The sequence below is a fragment of the Dama dama genome, chromosome 20 (genome assembly GCF_033118175.1).
Source record: "Dama dama isolate Ldn47 chromosome 20, ASM3311817v1, whole genome shotgun sequence".
NCBI lineage: Eukaryota > Metazoa > Chordata > Mammalia > Artiodactyla > Cervidae > Dama > Dama dama.
In genome coordinates, this window is record NC_083700.1 from 56,944,116 (window position 1) to 56,969,455 (window position 25,340).

The 25,340-nt window shown below is 34.8% G+C and overlaps 1 protein-coding gene across 1 annotated transcript in view; it reads left to right on the forward strand.

Annotated features, from left to right (window-relative positions):
- Window positions 1-25,340, forward strand: part of COL24A1 (collagen type XXIV alpha 1 chain) — a 368,161-nt gene that overhangs the window by 184,002 nt on the left and 158,819 nt on the right. Inside the window, exon 25 of the mRNA XM_061121489.1 lies at window positions 4,601-4,645. Within this exon, the coding sequence (XP_060977472.1) occupies window positions 4,601-4,645 (45 nt within the window). The remainder of the gene's footprint in view (window positions 1-4,600; window positions 4,646-25,340) is intronic.

A 25,340-nucleotide genomic window follows, 5' to 3' on the forward strand; every position in this document is an offset into this window, starting at 1 on the left:
CAGGAGATGTGGATTCCATCCCTGGCTAGGGAAGATCCTCTGGAGGAGAGCATGGCAACCCACTCAAGTATTCTTGCCTGAAGAATCCCACAGACAGAGGATTCTGGCAGGCTACAGTCCAAAGGATCGCAGAGAGTCAGACACAACTGAAGTGACTTAGCATGCATACGCATAGGATAATAAACTATAACTTTAGGGGCTGTCTGTTCCACTGGTAGAAATCTACAAGTCAAAAGTCTATAATTTTTAAATCTACATTTAAAAAATGTGTTTGTGTATCTTCACTAAGTCTGGGTCCTTTAACTGAAAGTATACAGTGAGTATAAGTACGTACTCTGGATCATCACTGGGTATTTTTAAGATTTTATGACATTTAAAAAATGTACTACCGACCAACTTTTTTGCTTTGTGTTGAAGTTTTATGTGATTTTTAGTAACACCAACAAATATAAAGTAATGCAGTGGTTTTTCATGTATAGCATTAAGTAAGGTCTGAAAGAAACTAACTTATGAGAATTGGTGATCAGTACAAATTTAAAATTTAATGAAAAGTTGAATTGTATCAGATTTATTGCTTTATTTCCTAAATCTAGAGTTCAGAGCTCATTAATTATATTAAACTCTTCATTTTTATTATACTGGAGATTAAGGGGAAAACAAACAACACTCTTTGAAGCCAATAATAAATATGAGCCAAAATATTTTTTAATGGGTCAGCATGTCTGGGAGTATCTGTACCTGACTCTTGAGTTACATAGAAAAACTCCCAGAAAATAGATGCATGGTATTTATAAATAGAAGTCTTAATTATATTTTACTGTAATTAATCCCTGTACTACCAAGCAAATAGAAAATCACCATGAGCTACCATCCAGTCAAACTGGCAGGAAACAAATCTCAGTCATTACTGATATCCTGCCTCCTCCCTAGAGTTACATCAGCATCTGGGTGGCATCCGTGTTACCTAGGAAGTGGAGGAAGTTTTTTACAGTTCAGTCCTCATACTTGTCCCTGCAATTTCTTCCTTGGAATATCATATAGCTATTTCCTAGATCTGGCACTCCCTTGGGAGAACCTGGAACTCTGGGGGAGCACTTTGGAGATTGTTAAGAGCCACCACCTTTCACAGAACCTAGGATCTCTGTTCTCTCTGTAGGCCTGCAGGAATTATTCCTCTCTGTCTCTTTTCATCCTCAAAGACAACTCACCTCCTACATTCAAGCTGTCTGAAAACGCAAATAGTAATGTAGGTAATCTGCAAGCAACTTTTGCTTTCTCCCTGTTAACACAGACCTCCATTAAGATTATGTATCACAAAGGGTTCATCTCTCTAATTGGAATTTGAGAGGACCATTAAGTAGGAGTTTTTTTTTTTTTCAATTATATCTATATATGCATACACATATACATACACACATATATATTGTGTATATAAAGATAAAATCAAATCCTGCCACAAATTTTCTATAAAAACTGTCTAATGAACTATTTTTTTCCTATTAGGATTATTTATATATTTATTTATTTTTAATTAATTTATTTTTTAATTGAAGGATAATTGCTTTACAGAATTTTGTTGCTTCCTGTCAAACCTCAACATGAATTAGCCACAGGTATACACATGTCCCCTCCCTCTTGCACCTCCTTCCCATCTCCCTCCCCCTCCCACCCCTTTAGGTTGATACAGAGCTGCTGCTTGTGTTTTCTGAGATATACAGCAAATTCCCACTGGCTATCTATTTTACATATGGTAATGTAAGTTTCCATGTTACTCTCTCCATACAGGTGAGAGAAGGTGAGAACCTTCTCCTCCCCTCTCCCTGTGTCCATAAGTCTGTTCTCTTTGTCTGTTTCTCTGTTGCTACCCTGCAAATAAATTCTTGCATACCATCTTTCTAGATTCCGTATATAAGCGTTAGTATATGATATTTATCTTTCTCTTTCTGACTTACTTCACTCTGTATAATAGGCTCTAGGTTCATCCACCTCATTAGAACTGACTCAAATGCACACACATATACATACACACATATATATTGTGTATATAAATATAAAATCCTGCCACAAATTTTCTATAAAAGCTGTCTAATGAACTCTTAAAAACTAGGATTTTCAACATACCAGTACAATGCTTTATTCAAAGCTTTATTTATATAATGCTTTATTTATTTACTATTTATATAAATGTATATAGAAATAGAAAAGCAAGTTTTTGTAGTCTTTGAAAGCTTATTTCAAACCGATTACCTATATGAGTATTAGGTTTCAGTGCTAAAATTCAGCACCATCCAATAGAGTATAAAATATGAATCACAGATGTGGAGCCCCAATAAAAAGGTGGAAAGAAATAGGAGAGATTAATTTTAGTAATATATTTTGTGTAACCCAAGATATAAAAATATTATCATTTCAACATGTTATCAGTATTAAAGTTATTAATGAGATTTTTGTACAAAGTCTGAAATACAGTGTGTATTATATTTACATCACACTTCAGCTTAGACCAGTTCATTTCAAGTGCTGAGTAGCTACATATCATGAGTAACTACAATATTGTTTGGTGAGTTTAACTGTCCCACAGTGAAAAATAATCAGGTAATAGTTTAATCTCCTATCTCTGATATAAATAAAATGTGCATTCTTGTCAGATTAATTATACGAGTCACCCTAAACTACTTTTCACTAGTTTGTGCCTTTGTTTGGGCTTTCTTCATGGCATTCCTCACCACTGAAAGTGACCCTTTCTCATGACCAGTGTAAAAGTCATCCAGGGCCCAACTCATATAGTTTGAAATACAGTTATGAAATACATTTTCACAATTTATTATTTGAAGCCACTGATGTTTAGATTTTTATAAATTTATTTTTAATTGGAAGGTAATTGCTTTACAATTTTGTATTGATTTCTGCCATACAACAACATGAATCAGCCATAAATATACATATGTCCCATCCCTCTTAAACCTCCCACCCCCACCCGACCCCACCCCTCTAGGTTATCACAGAGCACTGAGTTGAGCTACCTGTGTTATAGAGCAACTTCAACTAGCTACCTGTTTTACATATAGTAGGGTATAGGTTTCAGTGCTACTCTCTCAATTCATCCCACCCTCTCCTTCCCCCACTGTGTCTACAAGTCTGTTTGTGTCTGCATCTCTACTCTTGCCCTGTAAATACGTTCATCAGTACCGTTTTTCTACATTCCATATATATGTGTTAATATACACTATTTTTCTTTCTGACTCATTTCACTCTATAACAAGTTCTAGGTTCACCTACCTCACTGGAACTGACTTGGATTTGTTCCTTTGTATGACTGAGTAGTATTCAATTGTACATATGTGTAATACCACAACTTGTTTATTCATTCATCTGTCAATGGGTGAACATCTGGGTTGCTTCCGTGTCCTAGCTATTGTAAGCAGTGCTGCAGTGAATATTGGGGTATGCGTGTCTGTTTGAAATACGATTTTCTCAAGGCATATTCTGTTGGGTTGCTGGGTCATAAGGTAATTTTATTGCTAGTATTTTAAGGAATCTCCATACTCTTCTCCATAGTGGCTTGATATCAGTTTACATTTCCATCAACAGTGTAAGAGGGTTCTCTTTTCTCCATCGTCTCCACCATTTCTTATTTGTAGATTTTTTTATAATGGTTGTTCTGATCAGTGTGAGATGATTTTGATTTGCATTTCTTTATTAATGAAAGATGTTGAGCATTTTTTCACAGGTTTATTGGCCACCTATATGTCTTCTTTGGAGAAATGTCTGTTTAGGTCTTCTGCTCATTTTTTGATTGGGTCATTTGTTTTTTGATAAGGTAGTATGGTATACATACTGTATCTTACTTAACACTGCCAGCAGGCTATGGGACAGCAAAACCATAATTAGACACATTGGTATTTCTATGGTGAAATGTAACGATGTTCAAATTAATCAAACTAACTTTCTCTGACTTGGGTCAGGCAAAAGCATCGCTACCAAGTAAACACAGGTTAGGTCAAGTTTGCCACCAAATGTGTTGTGAAAAACTTTGGATTTTCAGAGCTTTAGGGACAGCAGAATTGTGGTTAAAGTTATGAACTGCGGTGAAGCCAGCTCTAGCCACACTCTCCCACACGGTGCCTCCTCCAATGAACCCCTTTGCTCCTTCCTGTGGGATGTGTTCTGTTGGCTTGTTCTGCTCAGCGTCATGAGATACCTTATCTGCTGAAGCGAAGAGGGTCCCTGTGGGCAAGGGCTTGATTTTCACTCTTCTTAATATCTTCTACAGCACCTACCACTCTACCCTTTATAGAGTATACCTCAGTAGATATTTTATTTTTAAAATTTTATTTGTAGAAGTGTTTTAAAAGGGATTAAAATTCAGATATAGAAGAATGTAATTTAAGAAAACAGGTTACTAGTATTTGAATGGAAAGAGAGAAAAGACTATATCCTACACAAATACTGTAACAGAGTTTTGATAAACTGAAAATTCCTTTGTTAATTTTATAGATTATAACTAGATACTTACATTAAGATGAAAACAGGAGCAATGTTGAGAGTATTCTTGTTTGAAAATTAATGCTTTTTTCAACTTTATATTCTTTATTAACAGGGAGAAGTAGGAGAGCAAGGAAACATTGGGAAGATTGGTGAAACAGTAAGCTTATTTTATGCTCTGATTTTCACTTTTTAAATCCTCTCATGAGCATTTTTAGGAATCATGTTAGCCATGATCTATGCTTATAAAATTCAGAATACAAAATACTTATCCACTACAAATATAAAGTCATTTATTATGTGGCAAGTAAAACCTACTATACAAAAACGAAATGAGGGAAAACACAGATAATATTTTCATCCAATATAAATTACATTCGTGATCTCAGGAACCTTTTAGTTTCTAATATTGGGTCTTTATCTTTAGTTCTGATCATCTCAAGCTATGTTTGACTGTAACATTTTTCATGATTAAAAAGCTACAAATTATCAAGCCATTAAATATTATAATAGGTGGAAAATGTTTTGTTTATATTTGGAAGGTTGGAGTTAACCGTGAGATAATTCAATGAAAGACATAATTTCTTTTCTCAAAAAGTTTAACTTGTTTAAATTAACATTATTGTAGAAGTAGGCAGCTCATGTTGTTTTTGAATCAGATATGTTAGGGATAATTTATTTTTTTTTTTGCTATGGGAAAAGCCAACTGTAATATTCTCTAAGAAATGAACCTACATAACATATAAAATGGTAAGTTAAATTAATAAGAGGCAAGTGAATTTATGTACAGTGTGTGCTGGGTTATCACAAAGAAAGTGATACTGTTTAATATCAATATTTATTTAGTAGGTAGGGTGAGCAAATACAATGTTCTGTAACCTATCTTACAACTTAAAGATAAAATTTTCTAAAAAATTGTTTTCTAAGCTTAAATAATTAAATATATTTTCTAGTCTGACAGTAAAACAATATATTTTGATATTCTTAATTTTTATCATGAGTTACTATTAAAAATAAGGAGATAATCACTTAGTCTTAAAAGATTGTTGTTATACCATTTAATCTTGAGCTGCTAGAAGGTGAATATTTTGTTCCTTTTTTTGACCAAAAAGGGAAATTTCAATGGAGTATTTATATCAATTCAATTATTTAAGGCTCCTTATCAAATATGGATGTGATTTGTATTTCCCTGTCATTCAGATTTTTAAAAATTCAGCTTAAAGAAATGAAATTCTGCATTTCTGAATGACAAATTGCATAAAAAATATATAAACTAGAATTTATAGCCAAACTTAAAATATCAATGAAAAACATATTTTCTTCAAATAACATATATCAGACTTCTAAGTTTTATTTAGTTTAAAATGTTGGGCTGGTTCCACATAGTATAGGAACCTATCATCAGTGCTATCTAAAGAGGAAATGGACTATCTTGGCAGGTGGTAGATTTCTGTTATTGGAGGGAAATTAACAATTGTGGATTATTCACTATGTGCCAGGGATAATGCTAAGTGATATTTTATATTGTGGCATTCATTTAATTCTCAAACAATTTTTAAAAGCACATTTTGTTATTCTGGTTTTTGAAATGAATAAGCTGAAGCATAGTAAGTAATCTGTTCAAAGTCTTGTAGCTTATCAGTAGCTGAATTAAGATTTAAACCCATAGCTCAAAATTCAAAGCTTTATACCTTGCTGGGTATTTTCCCCCCAGTTTTATTGAAGTTTAATTGACTAATGAAATTTAGGATATTTAAAGTGTATATAATGATTTGATATGCATATTTGATGCAAAAAGATCCTCCCACTTCCATAAAGTTAGCTAACACAGCTGGGGATATTTTACTGTTAGCTGAAAGCCACTTGGCCTAGATTTTATAGGGCAGTTTAGGCACCAAATAAGTTATGAAACAAAAAGGCCATTCCAACTTTGAGATTCCATCTTCTCATTAAGGATGGGAGATAAAGTCTTTTGAAAAACTTTAGTGGCTATATTGAATTAACATATATATATGTATATGTAAAATGTCTAAAAAATATTTATCGTTCTTGGTAATTCCCAACTTTTATTTTTTTGTATTGACTTCAAAATCTTAGAAATATAGTTCATCTAATCCAAAGTTTGGTAAAATTCTCAAGAGATATGGGAAAATACAGTTGTACTTCACAATGTCAGTCTAATAATTTGAGGATATCTAAGGTTAGTTGTAATTGCATAGCTAATTACTTTTCCCAAATCTTCTGAATGGTCATTTAATTGGATCTCCTCCGGTTTTGTTTCTTTCTAGATTTATACAAAATAGAATCCAGTTTGTGATAGTGCCAAAGAGTAGTCCCATCTATATTACATGTCTGTATATGTCTTACATTTATTTACTATAGGCAAAGAATTAATTTCTATACATATGCCCTAAATAAGTCTCTAATTTCAAAAGATACCTCCTTGTCCTCTGCATTCTAACTTTTTGTTATGAATAAATCTGGAATTATCTCACCTTAATTGCTAGTTCTCTCTGTCTTTAACTCTCCAGGCTGAAAGTATTTGAAGAGCTACAAAAGGGAATACAATATACTTTTTCAGTATTGGTCAAGAGAACAGAATTAAAATAGTATACAGTCCTTATAAGGGAACAGACATAATACTTAGACATTATAAAGGAACAAGCTTTCTTTGTAGACAATAATATTTTAATAGGATTTTTAACACTCAAATTCTTCCATAGAGTGATTCAGCATCTCATTCTTAGATTTGAATGATTCAGCAGATATTTATACTCAGGAATATTTATTGAACATTTGATCCCTGCCTTCATGAAATTTATAGTCTATTAGAGGTTAGACAGACATTAAAAATAATATCATAAAATTATATAATCATAACTGTGATACATTCTACAGAGGAAAATTTTAAGGGACTGTGACAGTTGCCAAATTTAGATCTGGGGATGAAAGGACTGTTTTGAGGAAATGCCATATGATCTGTGACCATAAAGAATGGTATGAGTTGGCTGTGGAAGAGAGGGGAGAAACACTGTTCCTGGAATGTGCAATATAACATACTTCCCACACATATAATACACTTAAAGCATTTAGCACAGAGCTGGTCACATAGTGAAAACATGATAAAATGTTAGCTGTAATGGTTGTGGTGGTGGTTATTCTTATATTTATGATTCTATATGGGAAAGCATTTAACTTTTAAGGAACTGAAGAAAGCCAGTGTGGATAGACTTGGTGAGCCAAGGAAAAAGCAATATTAGGTGGTAGCAGTGAGGGAGGCAGGAGCCAAGCACTCAGGGCTGTGTTTATTATTTTGGAATTGATCCTAAAGTAGATGGAAAATCATTGAAGTATTCTAAGTAAGCCAATAACATGATTTAATTTGTTTTAAGATCCCTCTGTTGCAATGGATTGGGAAGTTGGAGCTTGGTTGTGAGGAGCAGAACTGTAAGAGGGTAACCATTTAGATACCTATTGCATTAGATTAATTGAAAAAGAAAAATGATGGGCCAGATGATGGCAGTGGAGATAAGTGGATGTGTTTGAGATGTATTTAAGGTGGTAGTTCCGACAAAGGCTGCAGTAAAAGGGAATGATTCTGATTAGTCTCCAGCATGTGATAGACTTTTGATAATTCAGCTAGTTATGATTCATCAGGAATATTCTGGAAACATAAGGAATTAGTATATATGATGTCTAAGGATAATTCCAGTCCTAAGAATCTATGACTGTTTTCTAAGAATTGTAATGTTTTCTATTCTTCCCTTACCTGCCAATTTGGCTTCTTTTCTCTGGCTGTCCTCCAGTTTCATTATGTCTTTCTGGAGCTGAAACAAATAGAACTAAACTAAATATTTTAGTCAGTGGCTCTACAACCTTCTTTACGAGTGGGATAACTTATTTTTTCTTTATTGTTGATGATACTATGTGGGCATTTTTCAAAAACAGGAAACTAGTTTGTCTTTGGAAAATGATCAGCCGTCACTCTCAAGACCTTTTACTAATCTGTTATTTTAAAGATAGAATTTGGAATTTTTTTCATAAAGTGACCTTGATTACATTAAATTTACATGCCATTTTTCTGCCTACTTGAAGAGCTTCTCATGGTTGTCCTATAGGCTACCACAGACTCTCTTTATATGTCTTAAAATCCGACTATTTGATTTCACCTCATTTACTCTTTAATTTATGGATATTAGTAAGATTTCACATGCAATCTACTGTGTCCTCTCTGTTTTTCTGCCGGTCCTCTAGTGTGGTACTGTTTAATAGTGAATGACTGATGAACAGAAAGGAAGAGAAAAGGCCATGGATAATCCTCAAAATCAGGTTCTCATTCTAAAACCTTTAGAATCATAGAACTTCTGATGGCTGATTCTAAGGTGGATTATAATTAATTCATTCAAGTCCAAGTAGAGGTGGAGTCAGAGGAAGAAATGAAAAGAAATCTATTTTTTGAAGGCCTATTATCTCATTTAATCTTAAAACAATCCTTGTAAGATAAATCTTATTGCCGTTCTTTAAGTGAGGAAACGGAAACTTTTTGAAGTTATCTGATATGGTTCAATTCATACAGCTATTAAGCAAATGTGAATTTTCTAATTCCGGTTCTAAGGTTCTTTTCTCTGTGTCAAGCAATCATCAGTTTGTCCTGTTTTCAAATGGAATCTCGAAGTGCATACCTTGTGAATCAGTGGTTAGAAAAGCTTAGAAAAGGACAAAATAAAATTTTACTATGTAATCCCATAGGCCAAGCTGGCAATTAAAGTATTATCAAATACTACTGGTTTCTGAGAAGTACTGAAATGTAATTTAATGGAATTATTTGCAATGGTATTATTAAAGATTTGAAGAATCAGGAAGAAAATATTTTAGAAGTCCTCAACACAAAATCTCATTTGATACAGTGGTTAGTTTTCCTGCTTTCTGGTAGCATTATTATCAGACTTAATACAAGTTGATTTTGCTTAATGAGTTCCATTCTTTCTTTCATTAAGAAGAAAATGGTAGCTTTATATGGACACGGTGTGTGCTCAGTCGTGTCTTCGCAACCCTATGGACTGAGCATACTTAAATCATAAAAAGTGACTCACATTTCCCTACGGAAAAGTGCCAGAGATGATGGCACCATTTAGTCAAGAAAGAAAAAAGTAAAATTCTATTATTTAATAATTGCTCTTCTGTAGGGCCTCTGTAAACTCAATGTTTATCTTAAAAAATGTCATCTCCTCCCTTCTGCTTTCAAGCTGCACATACCTGTAGCACAACTGCAAATCGGTGTATATCTCCTGTATCACAGGGCATGGTAATTTTTCTCAGAGAGTGGAAAATAAAATGAAATGTCTATCTATGACACATCCCATCACAAGAAGAATGACTACCTGAATATGATAAAATAGCTACAATTTATTCAAAATTTATAATTTGCCATACATTATACCTTTTAATCCTTACAAGACCCTAGGAAATAATTATTCCTTTCTTGTACAAGAGAAAACTTTTATTTCAGAGAAGTTAAACTTGTCCAAGGACAGATAGCAAAGTAGCAGAGCTGAGATTGCAAAGAAGTGATGACTAACTTTTCCACATCATCCTGCTTCCTCAAGGTGAAGATTCTAGTTGGCTTTCTAATGAATACATCCTATTATTACAGTATGAAGCTGAAAAGTATGGGGTACCAAGCACCACATCACAACTTGACTAGTGTTTCAAAGACATGGATGTGTTAAAATTTTTATGACTTAGGATCGTGTATTTGACATTTATCATCTTTGAAATGTTTTAATAGCATCACTTACTCAATTAAGTGAGTTAATTTCACTATACCATTAAGTCTGTGAAAGTGTAGAAAAGTAGAAAAAAGTATAAATCAGTGAAATTAAAAGATAAGACACATGAAACAGTGTAGATATATTAGTGGATATGAACAGAGAAGATATAGAAAGTTACAATTTCAGATCAATTAAAGGGAAGTGAATGAAAATAAACACTTCTACTAACCCTGCCATTCTCTAAAAACCAGGTGCAGGTAAATCTAAGTTGAACTATTACTTTAGAAATGAGATGTCAATAGCTTTTAAATCTCAAACATCAGAAATTTAAGAAACTGGAGTCAAGAAATTTCTAGGAGCAATTGAGGTGCTTACAAAGGTGGAAGGATTTTGAGTCTTTGTGGCTATAAAGTATGTTATTTTCTTGATATTTATGACATCTCTTTGTACAAAGCAAAGTAAATACTAGGAAAATAGAAAATACTATATTAGATGTAGAACTTTTTTCTACAGCTATGAAAGTTAAAGCATATGGGAAAAATGAAGACTATAGAAGATCATTCATATCACAAAACCAAATGTCATATGGGGTACACCAAGATTAAATCACATGTAAGTGGTTATTAAGGATAAACCAACAAAAATATTTTAAAAATTCACATGATTATAATATAAAAGCTTAAAGGCCAAAGTTTCTGTCTATGGTGAAATGAATGATACACATGATCTGTGTTACAAGCTAAAAACACAAAAGTTAGCGAAAGCCAAGAATATAAGGGTTTGTGTACTTAATTTTATGTTATTTATATTTTTCTTTTATCCTTATTAAATATACATTAAGTGACTATTAAGAAGTAAAACCTTCTGGAAAAAGGAATAAGATCCAACATATATGGAGTAATATAGGGAACAAGGTATTTATCATGCATATTATATTAAAGAGTAATAAACAAAAGTACTCTTCTTAGTCTAATAAAGTTTCTCAGATTGCCCAAATTAGGAAAAAACTGCTTAAAAGGACTCATATAAGAGAGAAATTCTAATGGGACTTTGTGCCTTCAAATACAAAAAAAAGTGTCACTCATTTTCAGATGTAAATATTCAGTGTGTATACGGCCTGGGGCAATAAGCCTATTAGCCTCCTAAGAAAATATAAACTTGATCACTTTACTTACTTTAGAATTGATTAAAAAAAAAAAAAAAGCATTTTTTGGTTTCCTTTGGCTTTCAAGGATTTACTCCTAGGGAATTTTGTTTAAAATGCTTAAAATATAATTTTGTATTTGAACCTGGGACAGGAAGATTCAGAATTCTAATAGGTTTAAAAACTAATATCCTATGATTTGAAGGAAATTAGTTGTCTACAGATATGTGTATCTTGCATGTTCATCATGTACTATGTTCTAGAAGGATATTGTGATTTCTTACAGCCCCAGAAAAATGAAAGACACTAGTAAACTTTCACTTATTCTATCATTAAAAAATACTTATTGAACACTTCTGTGTGCTAGATATACAATAAGACTTGATCCTTAAGTGATTTAAATTCTAGAAAATGAGTAAAGAATTCTACACACAGATGCACCCAAATGCTAGTTCTGTTATGTAAGATACTCTAAGACAGGGAATTAAAACTTGTTTGACAACTATCATAAAGATATATATGCTGATAGAGAAACTATGGCTTTCTTTGACTAAAATTGTGTTCCTATTCTTTTAGGTAGGGATAACGTAATAAAGTGGTAATCACTGCTTTTGAAGAAACGGCAACTCTAAATTTTTTATAGAAGGAATCTAGAGGTGGTACTTTGGTTGGAAGAGGAACTTCCCTTGGATCTGTGTTTACATAGAAACTACACTGTTTTCTTAGTAGTGCACTGTCTACTTTTTATTTAGATATTAATGCATAAAAATAGCAAAGATATCTAGTGATGTTTTTATGCTCAGGATTTATAAGATGGATAATACCTCAAACTTATATCAAAGAATAGGATGGACTAATGGAAGTAGTGATAGAGACCAGGGTTAAGATGCTGCCACTCCTAGAGAAGGTAGATGCAGAATTATAATCTGAGAATAAGTCTAGTGAAAAATCTTTGTGGTTCTGACTTTAAAAAAAAGTAAGATCTACATATTCAGTGTAACAACATTTTGAAATTTAAGGTTTACATTTATCCTAGAACAAGAATCAGAAACTTTTCTATAAAAGACCAAATATCATGTATGTTAGGCTTGGGATCATATAATTTCTGTCACCATGCTTCAAGTCTGCTGCTGGAGTACAAAAGCAGTCACAGACAACAAGTTAGTGAATGAGTCTGGGTGTGTTCCGAATAAAACTTTATATACAAAAACAGACAGTGGTCAGGATTTGGCTGACAAGGTTTAATTGCCCTTTCCTTTTGTAGAATTTTATTTGGAATACATTAGTTTGATTAAATCAGTCTGCCATATGCAACTCTGCTTTATTAGTCATTTATTCTTTAAAAAAAAAAATCACTGAACACAAATGTGTTTTCAAATCAGAAAACATATTCAGATTGCTATCAGGGATTGATTTTGTGTATTATGTGTGAACATGGTGAATTAATTTGCATTTATATGGAGCACATGTACATCCAAAGTAACCTACTGAGATTTATAGTTTGTTTTCCTTAACAGATACTTAAAGAATCTTAAAGGAAATATTTTCTAAGAACAATGAAAAATGTTCTTTATATGTACATGTTCACTAGAAACATTTTTCTGAACATTATGCATTGTTTTTTGAAGTCCTGTTTTAAGGGTCAAAGAATTTCCACATATTAAGTTTTCATGAGTTTTTGTTTCATTACTTTGGAAAAAATTTCAGGGGAATGTCATTAAACCTGTATTCCCCATTAGAATGAGATTTTTTCATTTTCACTCTATCTTCTGTTTTTGAAACATCTTTTTGCATCAGTTCAACATAGCAGCCTAATGAAGAGTATCACAGCATTTTTGCTCATAAATATTTATGGAACCTTTAATGCTCTTTTTTTTTTTTTTTTTACTATAGGAAAAATAAGTGAAATCTGGATTTTATTCCAACCACAAATATAGCCAGCTTTGTGTTTTATAGAAAACTGTGTAAGACTATGACCTTTCATTTCTTCAGTTCCAGATACCAAGATAGTTGCTGGGATATAGAGCTCAGTTTCAGGGGGAGGGTTCTAATTAATGGGTTTTGGAAAAACTGTGTGACAAAATCTATATTTTTCTGGTATAGTCACTAAAATCAGGAAAGACCTAGATAATGCAAGCTTCTCCAGAAATACCAGGGGGACAGAACACAGCAGATTATAAGGGGGGGGCAGGGCAGGCAGGAATCAGTGTATAAAAGGCCTAAGAATGTAGGCTGTAAGAATTTCTCACCCTGACTTTAAAAACCTCCCACAATGTATACCTCACTTAACTTTATTTCTCACACTTCCCAACTTACTAGGCCAAACCAGAGCATTCAACATACCTTAAATGTAACCCCCTTATTTTTGGCATTGTTTCTATCACCTCTGAAGACCATCGCTTTCCTACTCCTATTGTCAGCCTAGCATCAACTTCTGAGACCCATCTTAAATCATCTGCTCAACCTTGAAGTCTTTCCTGCTTTTCCTACCCAATTAGATTCAATTGCTTCCTCTGTTAAGCCTTTATCTTCAGAATTGTGGTTTTCAATTTATTGCTTCATACCATAATTATTTTTTACTTGAACTATCTTGACAGAAAACTGTCTCACACAGCATTAAGTAAATGCCTTATATATTATAGACTTTCAGTAAGTATATGTTATATATGATGAATTGAGATAAAGTAGGAAGAAATAATTTTCTAATTTACTGATACTTGCTACTGTTTCCTAAAGGGACCTTAGTGTGCTTAAGCTAATTCAGAAAATATGACATATTCTTGTGAGATAGTCAGAATATGGAAGGACATTTCATTGGGAACAGCAAAATATATGGAGGCATGAAGGATTGGGAGTGTTTTTAGAACACAGTATTTTTAGAGTGTGTCATTGAACAAAAAGAATAAAATACTTAGGAATATATCCACCTAAAGAAACAAAAGACTTATATATATAAAAGTATAAAACACTGATTAAAAAATCAAAGAGGACACAAATAGATGGAGAAATATACCAGGTTTATGGATTAGAAGAACCAATGTAGTGAAAATGACTATACTACCCAAAGCAATCTATAGATTCAATGCAATACCTATCAAGCTATCAAAGGTATTTTTCACAGAACTAGAACAAATAATTTCACAATTTTTATGGCAATACAAAAAACCTTGAATAGCCAAAGCAATCTTAGGAAAGAAGAATGGAACTGAAGGAATCAACCTGCCTGACTTCAGACTCTACTACAAAGCTACAGTCATCAAGACAGTATGGTACTGACATAAAGAAAGAAATATAGATCAATGGAATAAAATAGAAAGCCCAGAGATAAATCCATGTACCTATGGACACCTTTATCTTTGACAAAGGAGGCAGGAATACACAATGGAGAAAAGACAATCTCTTTAACAAGTGGTGCTGGGAAAACTGGTCAACCACTTGTAAAAGCATGAAACTAGAACACTTTCTAACACCATACACAAAAACAAACTCAAAATGGATAAAAGATCTAAATGTAAGACCAGAAACTATAAAACTCCTAGAGGAAAACATAGGCAAAACACTCTCTGACATAAATCACAGCAGGATCCTCTGTGACCCACCTCCCAGAGTAATGGAAATAAAAGCAAAAATGAACAAATGGGACCTAATTAAACTTAAAAGCTTTTGCACAACGAAGGAATCTATAAGCAAAGTGAAAAGACAGCCTTCAGAATGGGAGAAAATAATAGCAAACAAAGCAACTGACAAAGAATTCATCTTAAAAATATACAAGTAGCTTCTGCAGCTCAATTACAGAAAAATAAGTGACCCAATCAAAAAATGGGCCAAAGAACTAAACAGACATTTCTCCAAAGAAGACATACAAATGGCTAACAAACACATGAAAAGATGCTCAACATCACTCATTATCAGAGAAATGGAAATCAAAACCACAATGAGGTACCATCTCATGCCAGTCAGAATAGCTGCTATCCAAAAGTCTGCAAACAGTAAATGCTGGAGAGGGTGTGGAGAAAAGGGAACCCTCTTACACTGTTGGTGAGAATGCAAACTAGTACAGCCACTATGGAGAACAGTGTAGAGATTCCTTAAAAAACTGGAAATAGAACTGCCATATGACCCAGCAATCCCACTGCTGAGCATACACACTGAGGAAATCAGAATTGAAAGAGACACATGTACCCCAATGTTCATCACAGCACTGTTTATAATAACCAGGACATGGAAGCAACCTAGATACCCATCAGCAGACGAATGGATAAGAAAGCCGTGGTACATATACACAATGGAATATTACTCGGCCATTAAAAAGAATACATTTGAATCAGTTGTAATGAGGTGGATGAAACTGGAGCCTATTAATAGAGTGAAGTAAGCCAGAAAGGAAAATACCAATACAGTATACTAATGCATATATATGGAATTTAGAAAGATGATAATGATAATCCTGTATGCAAAGCAACAAAAGAGACACAGATGTATAGGACAGTCTTTTGGGCTCTGTGGGAGAAGGTGAGGGTGGGATGATTTGGTAGAATAGCATTGAAACATGTATATTATCATATGTGAAATGGATTGTCAGTCCAATTTCGATGCATGAGAAAGTGTGCTTGGGGCTGGTGCACTGGGATGACCCAGAGGTATGAGATGGGGAGGGAGGTGGGAGGGGGGTTCAGGGTGGGAAACACATGTACACCCATGGCAGATTCACGTCAATGTATGGCAAAACCACTACAGTATTGTAAAGTAATTAGCCTCCAATTAAAATAAATAAATTTATTTAGAAAAAAAAGAACTGTATCATAAGCAGTTCAGAATGGCTAGAGGGAGGTTAAGCACAGTATGTCACAGCTCATCTGGCTCTTGTTACTTCCTATAATGTCCTTCCTATCTTTTCTGGATTACAAATACTAAACTACTCTTCTGTCACAAGTCAGCCCAAGTATCACTTCCTTTAAGCCTGATCTTGGATTCCTTCTTTCTCATTTGTAAAACTTAAGTGAGATATCTTTTTATGTTTATTGTCAGGGTTGGAAAATAACTTCCCAAGATGAAGTATGCTCACAGGAGGTGTTTAATAAATGGCAAAGGTTGTATTAGTTGTTGTTATTGTTGTATAAACAGAAGGATAACAAGGAAGTTCTGTTTTTAAAAATAAAGTAAGATCTATGAGAAGTCACGGTGTTTACTTTCTAGAGCTGTTGTCAGTAAATAGTTTCTTTCGTCATACTGAAGCTCCAGATTGCTAGACCTACCCTCCTCACTATGAAATACAAATACTCCAGTTTTTTTTTATTATTATTATTGCATCTTTCTCACCTATTCAAAAGATTTAAAATACCTAGAGTTTTTCCTCTTCTTTTTTTAAATTTTAGTTGGAGGAAAATTGTTTTACAATAGTGTGTTGGTTTCTGCCATACATCAACATGAATCAACCATAGGTATACATATGTCCCCTCGCTCCTGCTTCCTCCTCCTCTTTATATTTAAGTTATAGAATTTTAGAACTGTAAAGTGTGCAAGACATTATCTAGTTTATCCCATTTGTTTTTTAGAATTGGAAGAATGAGACACAGTCTGGTCACATGACTTGCTTCAGAATTGAAGATCTAATCTGGAACTCAAGTCTTTATATATTAGTACATGGAAATATTAATATCATCATGTTATTTTTCTCACTTTTAGATGTAGACACTGATGGGAGGCATTAGACAATAGATTTTCTGACTCTAGTTTTATCTTCAGATAGAGTCTACAAAAAACTCAATCCCTATGGGGTCTGCATGGAAAAAAAAAACAACAGCAGAACTTATTTAATGCTTTGTGTTTGGAAAAAAAAAGAAAAGGTGCTATGATTATAAGCACATATTCTTTTCTGTGAATGATTCTAGTGAATTTCATTCTAAAACTCTAGTTATTAGAGTTTTAGGAAGAGCTAGCAATTCAAGTGTTGTGCCACACAGTATCATAGTAGGAGAATTCCTCTTATTTCTTATCCAAGTTACATTTTTTAAGAAAAACTAATAATCTGTGATGATAGTCACTTTATCACCTTTGATTTATTGCCAAGAGACTCATTCAAAAGAGCGGAATACGTGAACGACATTGCCAGGCGATTTAGTTCAGGAAGGACAGAACCAGTTGCCTTTCTATTCTCAAGATTCCTATAACATAAGCATGAGTAAAAGCATCTGTTAAGTAGACATTCCAGGCATATTCTTTTAATCATTGCCAGACCTTCTCTAGGCAAAACTTCATTCTGAACTTTTATTTCATGACTACATGTATGATCCAAGGGAATACAAGTCAAATAGTTGTCAGGGAAATTTCAGAGACTGAAATCCCTATTTGGATCCTGAGCAGACCAGTTCTATCTTTTAGGAAACTTGTATATCCAAATGTCAAGAGTCTGAAGTAGAGGAACTGTGATACCAAAATAAATTGTTGTCCAATCAGGAGCCTCTTAAATAATGAAGTGCTTATCTATATTCCACACTTAAACTGAGTATGTAAAATATTCCACATTACTCATCAGTGTCTGGCATATATTATATCCTCAAATAATGTTGACTAAATGAATTTATTTTATGACACTTCTATACTTTTTGAAGTGTGAATGAATGCAGCCTTTCATTGATGAGCTCTAGTACCTTTCTAGTAGCATCTTTAGGATTTTCTGTATAAGGAATCATGTCAGCTGCAAACAGTGAAAGTTTTACTTCTTCTTTTCCAATTTGATTTCTTTTATTTCTTTTTCTTCTGACTGCCCTGGATAGGACTTCCAAAGCTATGTTGACTAAAAGTGATGAGAGTAAACATCCTTGTCTTATTCCTGATCTTAAAAGAAATACTTTCAACTTTTCACCATTGAGTGTGATGATAGCTGTGAGTTTGTCATGTATGGCCTTTATTATGTTAAGGCCCACTTTCTGGAGGATTTTTATCATAAATTGTTGAATTTTTGTCAAAAAGCTCTTTCTGCATCTATTGAGATGATTACATAGTTTTTATTCTTCAAATTGTTAATATGGTGTATCACACTGGTTGATTTGTAGATATTGAAAAATCCTGGCATCCTTGGGATAAATCCCACTTAATCATTATGTCTGATCCTTTTAATGTATTGTTGGATTCAGCTGTTAGTGTTTTGTTGAGGATTTTTGTGTCTGTGTTCATGAGTGATGTTGGCCTGTAATTTTTTTGTGTGTGTGTGGTATCTTTGTCTGATTTTGGATTTAGGGTGATGGTGACCTCATAGTATGAGTTTGGAGTGTTCCCTCCTCTGCAATTTCTGGGATAGTATCAGAAGGATAGGTGTTAACTCTTCTCTAAATGTTTGATAGAATTCGCCTGTGGAGCCACCTTGTCCTGGACTTGTTTGTTGGAAGTTTTTAAATTTCAGTTTCAATTTCACTACTTGTGATTGGTCTGTTCATATTTTCTATTTCTTTCTGATCCAGTGTTGGAAGATCATATGTAAGAATCAGTCCATTTCTTCTAGGTCATCCATTTTATTGTCATACAGTCATAAAGTTGCTTCTAGCAGTTTCTTATGATCCTTTGTGTTTTCTATGGTGTTTGTTGTAACTTCTCCTTTTACATTTTTAATTTTATTGATTTGGGTCCTCTCTCTGTTATTCTGGATGAGTCTGGCTAAAGATTTAACAATTTTGTTCATCTTTTCCAAGAAATAGCTTTTAGTTTCAGTGATCTACTGTTTCCTTTGTCTCTGTTTCATTTATTTCTGTTCTGATCTTTATGATTTCTTTCCTTCTGCTAACTTTCGATTTTATTTTTTCTTCTTTCTCTAGTTGCTTTAGCTGTAAAGTTAGGTGGTTTGAGGTTTGTTTGTTTTTTTTGCTTCCTGAGATAAGCTTGTATTGCTATAAAATTCCTTCTTAGAACTGCTTTTGCTGCATCTCTTAGGTTCTGGATCATCATGGTTTCATTTTCATTTGTCTCTATGTATTTATTTACTGTTTGTTTCATAACATATTGCTTAGCCTCCACATTTTTTTTTTTTAGTTTGTTTTTTTTTCTTGTGGTTGTTTTCTAATCTCATAGCATTGTGGTTGGAAAAGATGTTTGATATGATTTCAGTTTTCATAAATTTACCAAGGCTTATTTTGTGGCTAAGCGTAGGATCTATCCTGGAGAATGTTCCATGTGAACTTGAGAAGAAATGTATTCTGCTGCTTTTGGATGAAATATTCTATAAATATCAGTTAAGTTAATCTGATCTAGTATGTCATTTAAGACCTATGTTTCCTTATTGATTTTCTGTCTGAATGACCTGTCCATTGATGTAAGTGGGGTATGGAAGTCCATTATTATGATGTTTCTGTTAATTTCTCCTTTTATGACTGCTATCATTTACCTTATATTTTGAGGTGCTCCTATGTTGAGTGCTTATACATTTACAATTGTTATATCTTTTTAGATTGATCCTTTGATTGTTATATAGTGTCCTTCTCTGTCTTTGTAATAATCTTATTTTAAAGTCTATTTTGTCAGATATGAGTATTGCTGCTCCAGCTTTCTTTTGATTTCCATTTGCATGGAACACCTATTCCCACACCCACACTTACAGTTTGTATGTGTCCCTACATCTAACGTGGGTCTCTTTGAGATAATATCTATATGGGTCTTGTTTTTGTATTCATTCAGTTAGTCTGTGTCTTTTGGTTGGAGCATTTAATCTATTTACATTGAAAGTAATTACCCAATATATATGTTCTTATTGCCACTTTAATTGTTTTAGATTTGTTTTTGTAGGTCCTTTTGCTTCCCTTCCTCTTTTATTCTCCTCTCTTGTGATTTGATGACTATCTATAGTGTTGTGCTTGGATTGCTTTTTCTATTTAGTGTTTTTATATATTGTAGATTTTTGGTTTGCTATTACCTTGAGGTTTTAATATAGCCATCTATATATAAATATACCAAAGATTGTTTTAAGTTTCTGGCCTCTTAATTTCAAATGCATTTCCAGTATTCTGCATTTGTACTCTCCTCTTCTTATGATTGCTGGGTTTAATATCGTATTGCGTATGGATGATTTCCCACCTTTACTTTATGTTTGCCTTTCCTGGTGAGCTTTCCCATTCATAATTTTCTTGTTTCTGCTGCTGCTAAGTCGCTTCAATCGTGTCCAACTTGTTCTTATTTCTAGTTGTGGGCTTTTCTTGTCTACCTAGAAAATTTCCTTAGCATTTGCTGTACAACTGGTTTTGTGGTGCTAAATTCTCTTAATTTTTGCTTGTCTGTTAACCTTTGATTTCTGTGTCAAATCTGAATGAGAGCCTTGCTGGGTAGGATATTTCTTGGTTGTAGATTTTTCCTTCCATCACTTTAAACATATGATCACTCCATTCTGGCCCACAGAATTTCTACTGAAAAATCAGCTGATAACCTTACAGGGATTCCATTGTATGTTATTTTTTGCTTTTCCCTTGTTACTTTTAATATTTTTTCTTTGTTTTTAATTTTTGTCAATTTGATTAAAATGTGCCTCAGCTTGTTCCTCCTTGGGTTTATCATGTATAGGACTCTCTGTGCTTCTTGGACTTGGGTGGCTGTTTCCATTCCCATTGTTGTTGTTTAGTCACAAAGTTGTGTCCAACTCTTTGCAATGCCATGAACTGCAGCATGCCAGGCTTCCCTGTCCTTCATTATCTCCCAGAGTTTGCTCAAGCTCATGTCCATTGAGTTGGTGACACCATCCAGCCATCTCATTCTCTCTCACCACCTCCCCCTGCCCTCAATCTTTCCCAGCATCAGGGTCTTTTCCAATAATCCAGCTGTTTGCATCAGGTGGCCAAAGTATTGGAACTTCAGCTTCAGCATTAGTCCTTCCATGAATATTCAGGGTTGATTTCCTTTAGGATTGACTGGTTTGATAGCCCTGCTGTCCAAAGGAGTCTCAAGAGTCTTCTCCAGCATCACAGTTCAAAGGCATCAATTCTTTGGTGCTCAGCCTTCTTTATGGTCCAACTGTCACTTCTGTACACGACTACTGGAAAAACCATAGCTTTGACTCTATGTACCTTTGTCATCAAAGTGATGTCTCTGCTTTTTAATGCTCTGTCTGGTTTGTTACAGCTTTTCTTCCAAGGAGCTAGTGTCTTTTAATTTCATGGCTGCAGTTACCATCCACAATCATTTTTGGAGCCCAATAAAATAAAATCTGTTACGGTTTCCACTTTTTCCCTATCTGTTGCCATGAACTGATGGCACCAAATGCCTTGATCTTAGTTTTTTGAATGTGAAGTTTTAAGCCAGCTTTTTCACTCTCCTCTTCAACCCTCATCAAAAGGTTCTTTAGTTCCTCTTTGCTTTCTGCCATTAGAGTGGTATCATCTGTGTATTTGAGGTTGTTGATATTTCTCCCAGTAATCTTGATCCAGCTTGTGAGTCATTCAGCCCAGTATTTCACAGAGTAATAAGTTAAATAAGCAGATTAGTTTTCAGCTATTATCTCCTCAAATATTTTCTCAGACCCTTTTTCACTTTTCATTCTGGGAACCCTGTAATGTGACTGTTGATGCATTTAATATCATTCCAGAAGTCCCTTAGACTGTCCCTATTCCTTTTCATTATTTTTTCTCTATTTTGTTTCTTGGCAGTGATTTCCCTGATTCTGTCTTCCAGTTCACTTCTTCTGCCTCAGTTATTCTGCTATTGATTCCTCCTAGTGTATTTTTCATTTCGGTTATTATATTGTTCAGCTCTGTTTTTTCATTTTTTAAGTCTTCTAGCTCTTTGGTAAGCATTTCTTGTATCTTCTCAGTCTGTGCAGTCATTCTTTTTTTTGAGATCTTGCGTCATCTTTACTATCATTAAACTGAATTCTTTTTCAGATACATTGCCTATCTCCACTTCCCTTAGTTGTTGTTCTGGTTTTTTTATCCTGTTCCTTTAGGTAGAGTGTATTTCTCTGCCATCTCATTTTGTTTAACTTTCTCTGTTTGTGGTCTCCATTCTACAGGCTGTGGGATTGTAGTTCCTCTTGCTTCTGTTGTCTGTCTCCTGGTGGGTGAGGTTGGTCTTGGGGCTTGTAGGCTTCCTGGTGGGAGAGATGGGTACCTACTCACTGGTGGGTAGAGCTGTATTAGAGCTGGATCCTATCCCTCTGGTGCGCAGGGCTGTGTCAAGGGGTGTGTTTATAGGTGGCTGTGGGATCAGGAATACTTAAAGCAGCCTGTCTGCTGATGGGTGGGCCTGTGTTCCTATCCTTTTTGTTGTTTGTACTACGATATCCCAGCACTGGAGCCTGCAGGCTGTTGAGTGGGGCCAGTCTCTGCCAAAATGTTTATCCCAGGATGTTGGTCCTTTAATGGACCGGAACCTGGTGGTCCGGAGTCAACGATAAGAAGGTAAGAGAGAGAAAGAGGCTGATAGCGCTTGTTGGTCCTTTAATGGACCGGAACCTGTGGTTCCGAGAGTAAGAGAGAGAAAGAGGCTGACATCCCCTGGTTTACGCGGAAAGCCAATAGAGCCCTGTTCTTAGGGCTTGCGCTGCTGCACGTAGGCACCAGGCGCCCTCTCTAGTGGGTGAGGGCACAGTGCGCCTTCTCGAGAGGGTCTTAGAAGCCCGGGCAAGAAAGTGAGCTCAGCGGGCCTCCGTGCTCCAAGGAATCAGTCAGAAGTAGAGAAATAGAGAGAGAAGGACAGAAAGAATAGAAAGAAAGAAAGAAAGACACAGGGACCAAAGCTCTAATGGAGCAAAGGTGTTTTAATCAACATGGCGTGGGCATATATACTGTTTTACAAGGTGGTTATTCTCAGCAAAGACAAAGATTAAAATTCCAGACTTACAAAACAAAAGACGATCCCTATCAAAGAGAGAGAGTTGCAAACAATCACCTTTTACCGTATGGCTCATAAAAAGGAAGAGGGTACTTATCACTGTAATGAAAAATGCCTGGATTCCTCAGCCCCTGGAAAGGCGTGCCTCTCCTCTTAATTCCTGAATATTCAGGAATCAATAAGGGCCAGAGGGTTCCTGACAGATCCAAAACAGCACACAGGAAGCCTCTTGTTAAATGCTTCCTGACACCAGGAGAGCTAATACTAGTGAGTATTTCCTGAAGCCTCCACCACCAGTGTCCTTGTCCCTACAGTAAGTCAAAGCCACCCCCTGCCTCCCCAGGGTTCTGTGGAGTCACTGCTTTGCTTTGGGTCCCAGTGCCCATGAAATCTTGTGTGCACCCTCCGGGAGTGGAGTTTCTGTTTCCCCTAGTCCCTGCAGTAAAGCCCCACTAGCCTTCAAAACCAGATGCCCTAGGAACTCCTCTTCCCTTTGGCAAACCCCCAGACTGGAGAGCCTGACGTGGGGCCTAGATCTCTGAGTCCTATGGTAGAAGCTCTGTGATATAATTATTTTTCAGTTTGTATTGGTCACCTACCCAGGGTGTATGGTATTTGATTTTATCACGAATGCACCCCTTCCTACCATTTCATTGTGGTTTCTACTTTGTCTTTGAATGTAAAGTATCTTTTTTTGATAGGCCTCAGTCTTTTTTGTTGATGGTTATTTAACAGTTATTTGTGATTTTGACATTTTTGTGAGAGAAACTGAGCTCAAGTCCTACTCTTCTGTCTTATCCTTGTCTCGTGGCCCTTTCTGATATTCCTGGAGCACCTGGCTCCCCCCTACTCAGTAAAGCTGCTTATCCTGTGAAAGCTCATGCTGGGCCTGAGAGTAAACCACAGATCAAGATCTCAAAAGATAGATCTCTGTTTCTACTGCCACTGCTGTATCTAATTTATTTACTCTTTCATTCCAGATATATATATTTTTTTACTTTTTTTTTCCATTTATTTTTATTAGTTGGAGGCTAATTACTTTATATATTATCTTATGTATTCCAGGCAGTATGTTAGACATAAGGGGTTCAGTATCAGACAGGACATCATCTTGGCTTTATAGAGTGTACAGACTGATAAACTTAAAGTCACATCTTCCTAAATCGTGAAAGATAAGGATTATTCCAAGTCACAAGAAGTATATCCTTAGCTTGCAGATTTTGTTTGAAAATATGAGTAAAGTGGCCCAGGGATTACCTATTTGGAAATAGTGATGTTCGTACAAATAAATAAAAAGTGTTTGTTCATTCTTCTCAAGTCATAAAATTACCCCCAAATGAAAAGGCTGAAGAACTATTATGGATGATAAATAATTAGACAATATCCTCCTTTTGACAGTATACTTTCTTTTTGAAACATTTTTTTGAACTTTTTATTTTGAATTGGAGTATAGCCAATTAACAATGTTGCCATAGTTTCAGGTGGACAGCAAAGGGACTCATCCAAACATATACATGTATCCATTCTCCCTCAAATCCTCCTCTCATCCAGACTGCCACATAACAATGAGCAGAGTTCCATGTGCTACACAATAGGTCTTTGTTGGTTACTCATTTTAAATATAGCTGTGTCAGTACATTTCATTTTTATATATAGGACATTTCTGTAAGTTTCCTTTTTTTCATCTTCTTTCTAAATGCTATTGATCTTAGCCTTTTCTTTTTCTTAATGTATTTACTTTCTTGGTGACTCATTTACTCTCTAGGTCTTTACTATTTGCTGATGATTCACAGATATCTTTCACACAATATTATATTAAATATTCCCACCAAAGTGTTTCATATATGCCTCATATTTCTTTTTTTTTTTTTTCTCTTTTTTTTTTATTAGTTGGAGGCCAATCACTTCACAACATTTCAGTGGGTTTTGTCATACATTGATATGAATCAGCCATGGATTTACACGTATTCCCCATCCCAATCCCCGCTCCCACCTCCCTCTCCACCCGATTCCTCTGGGTCGTCCCAGTGCACCAGGCCGGAGCACTTGTCTCATGCATCCCACCTGGGCTGGTGATCTGTTTCACCATAAATAGTATACATGCTGTTCTTTTGAAATATCCCACCCTCACATTC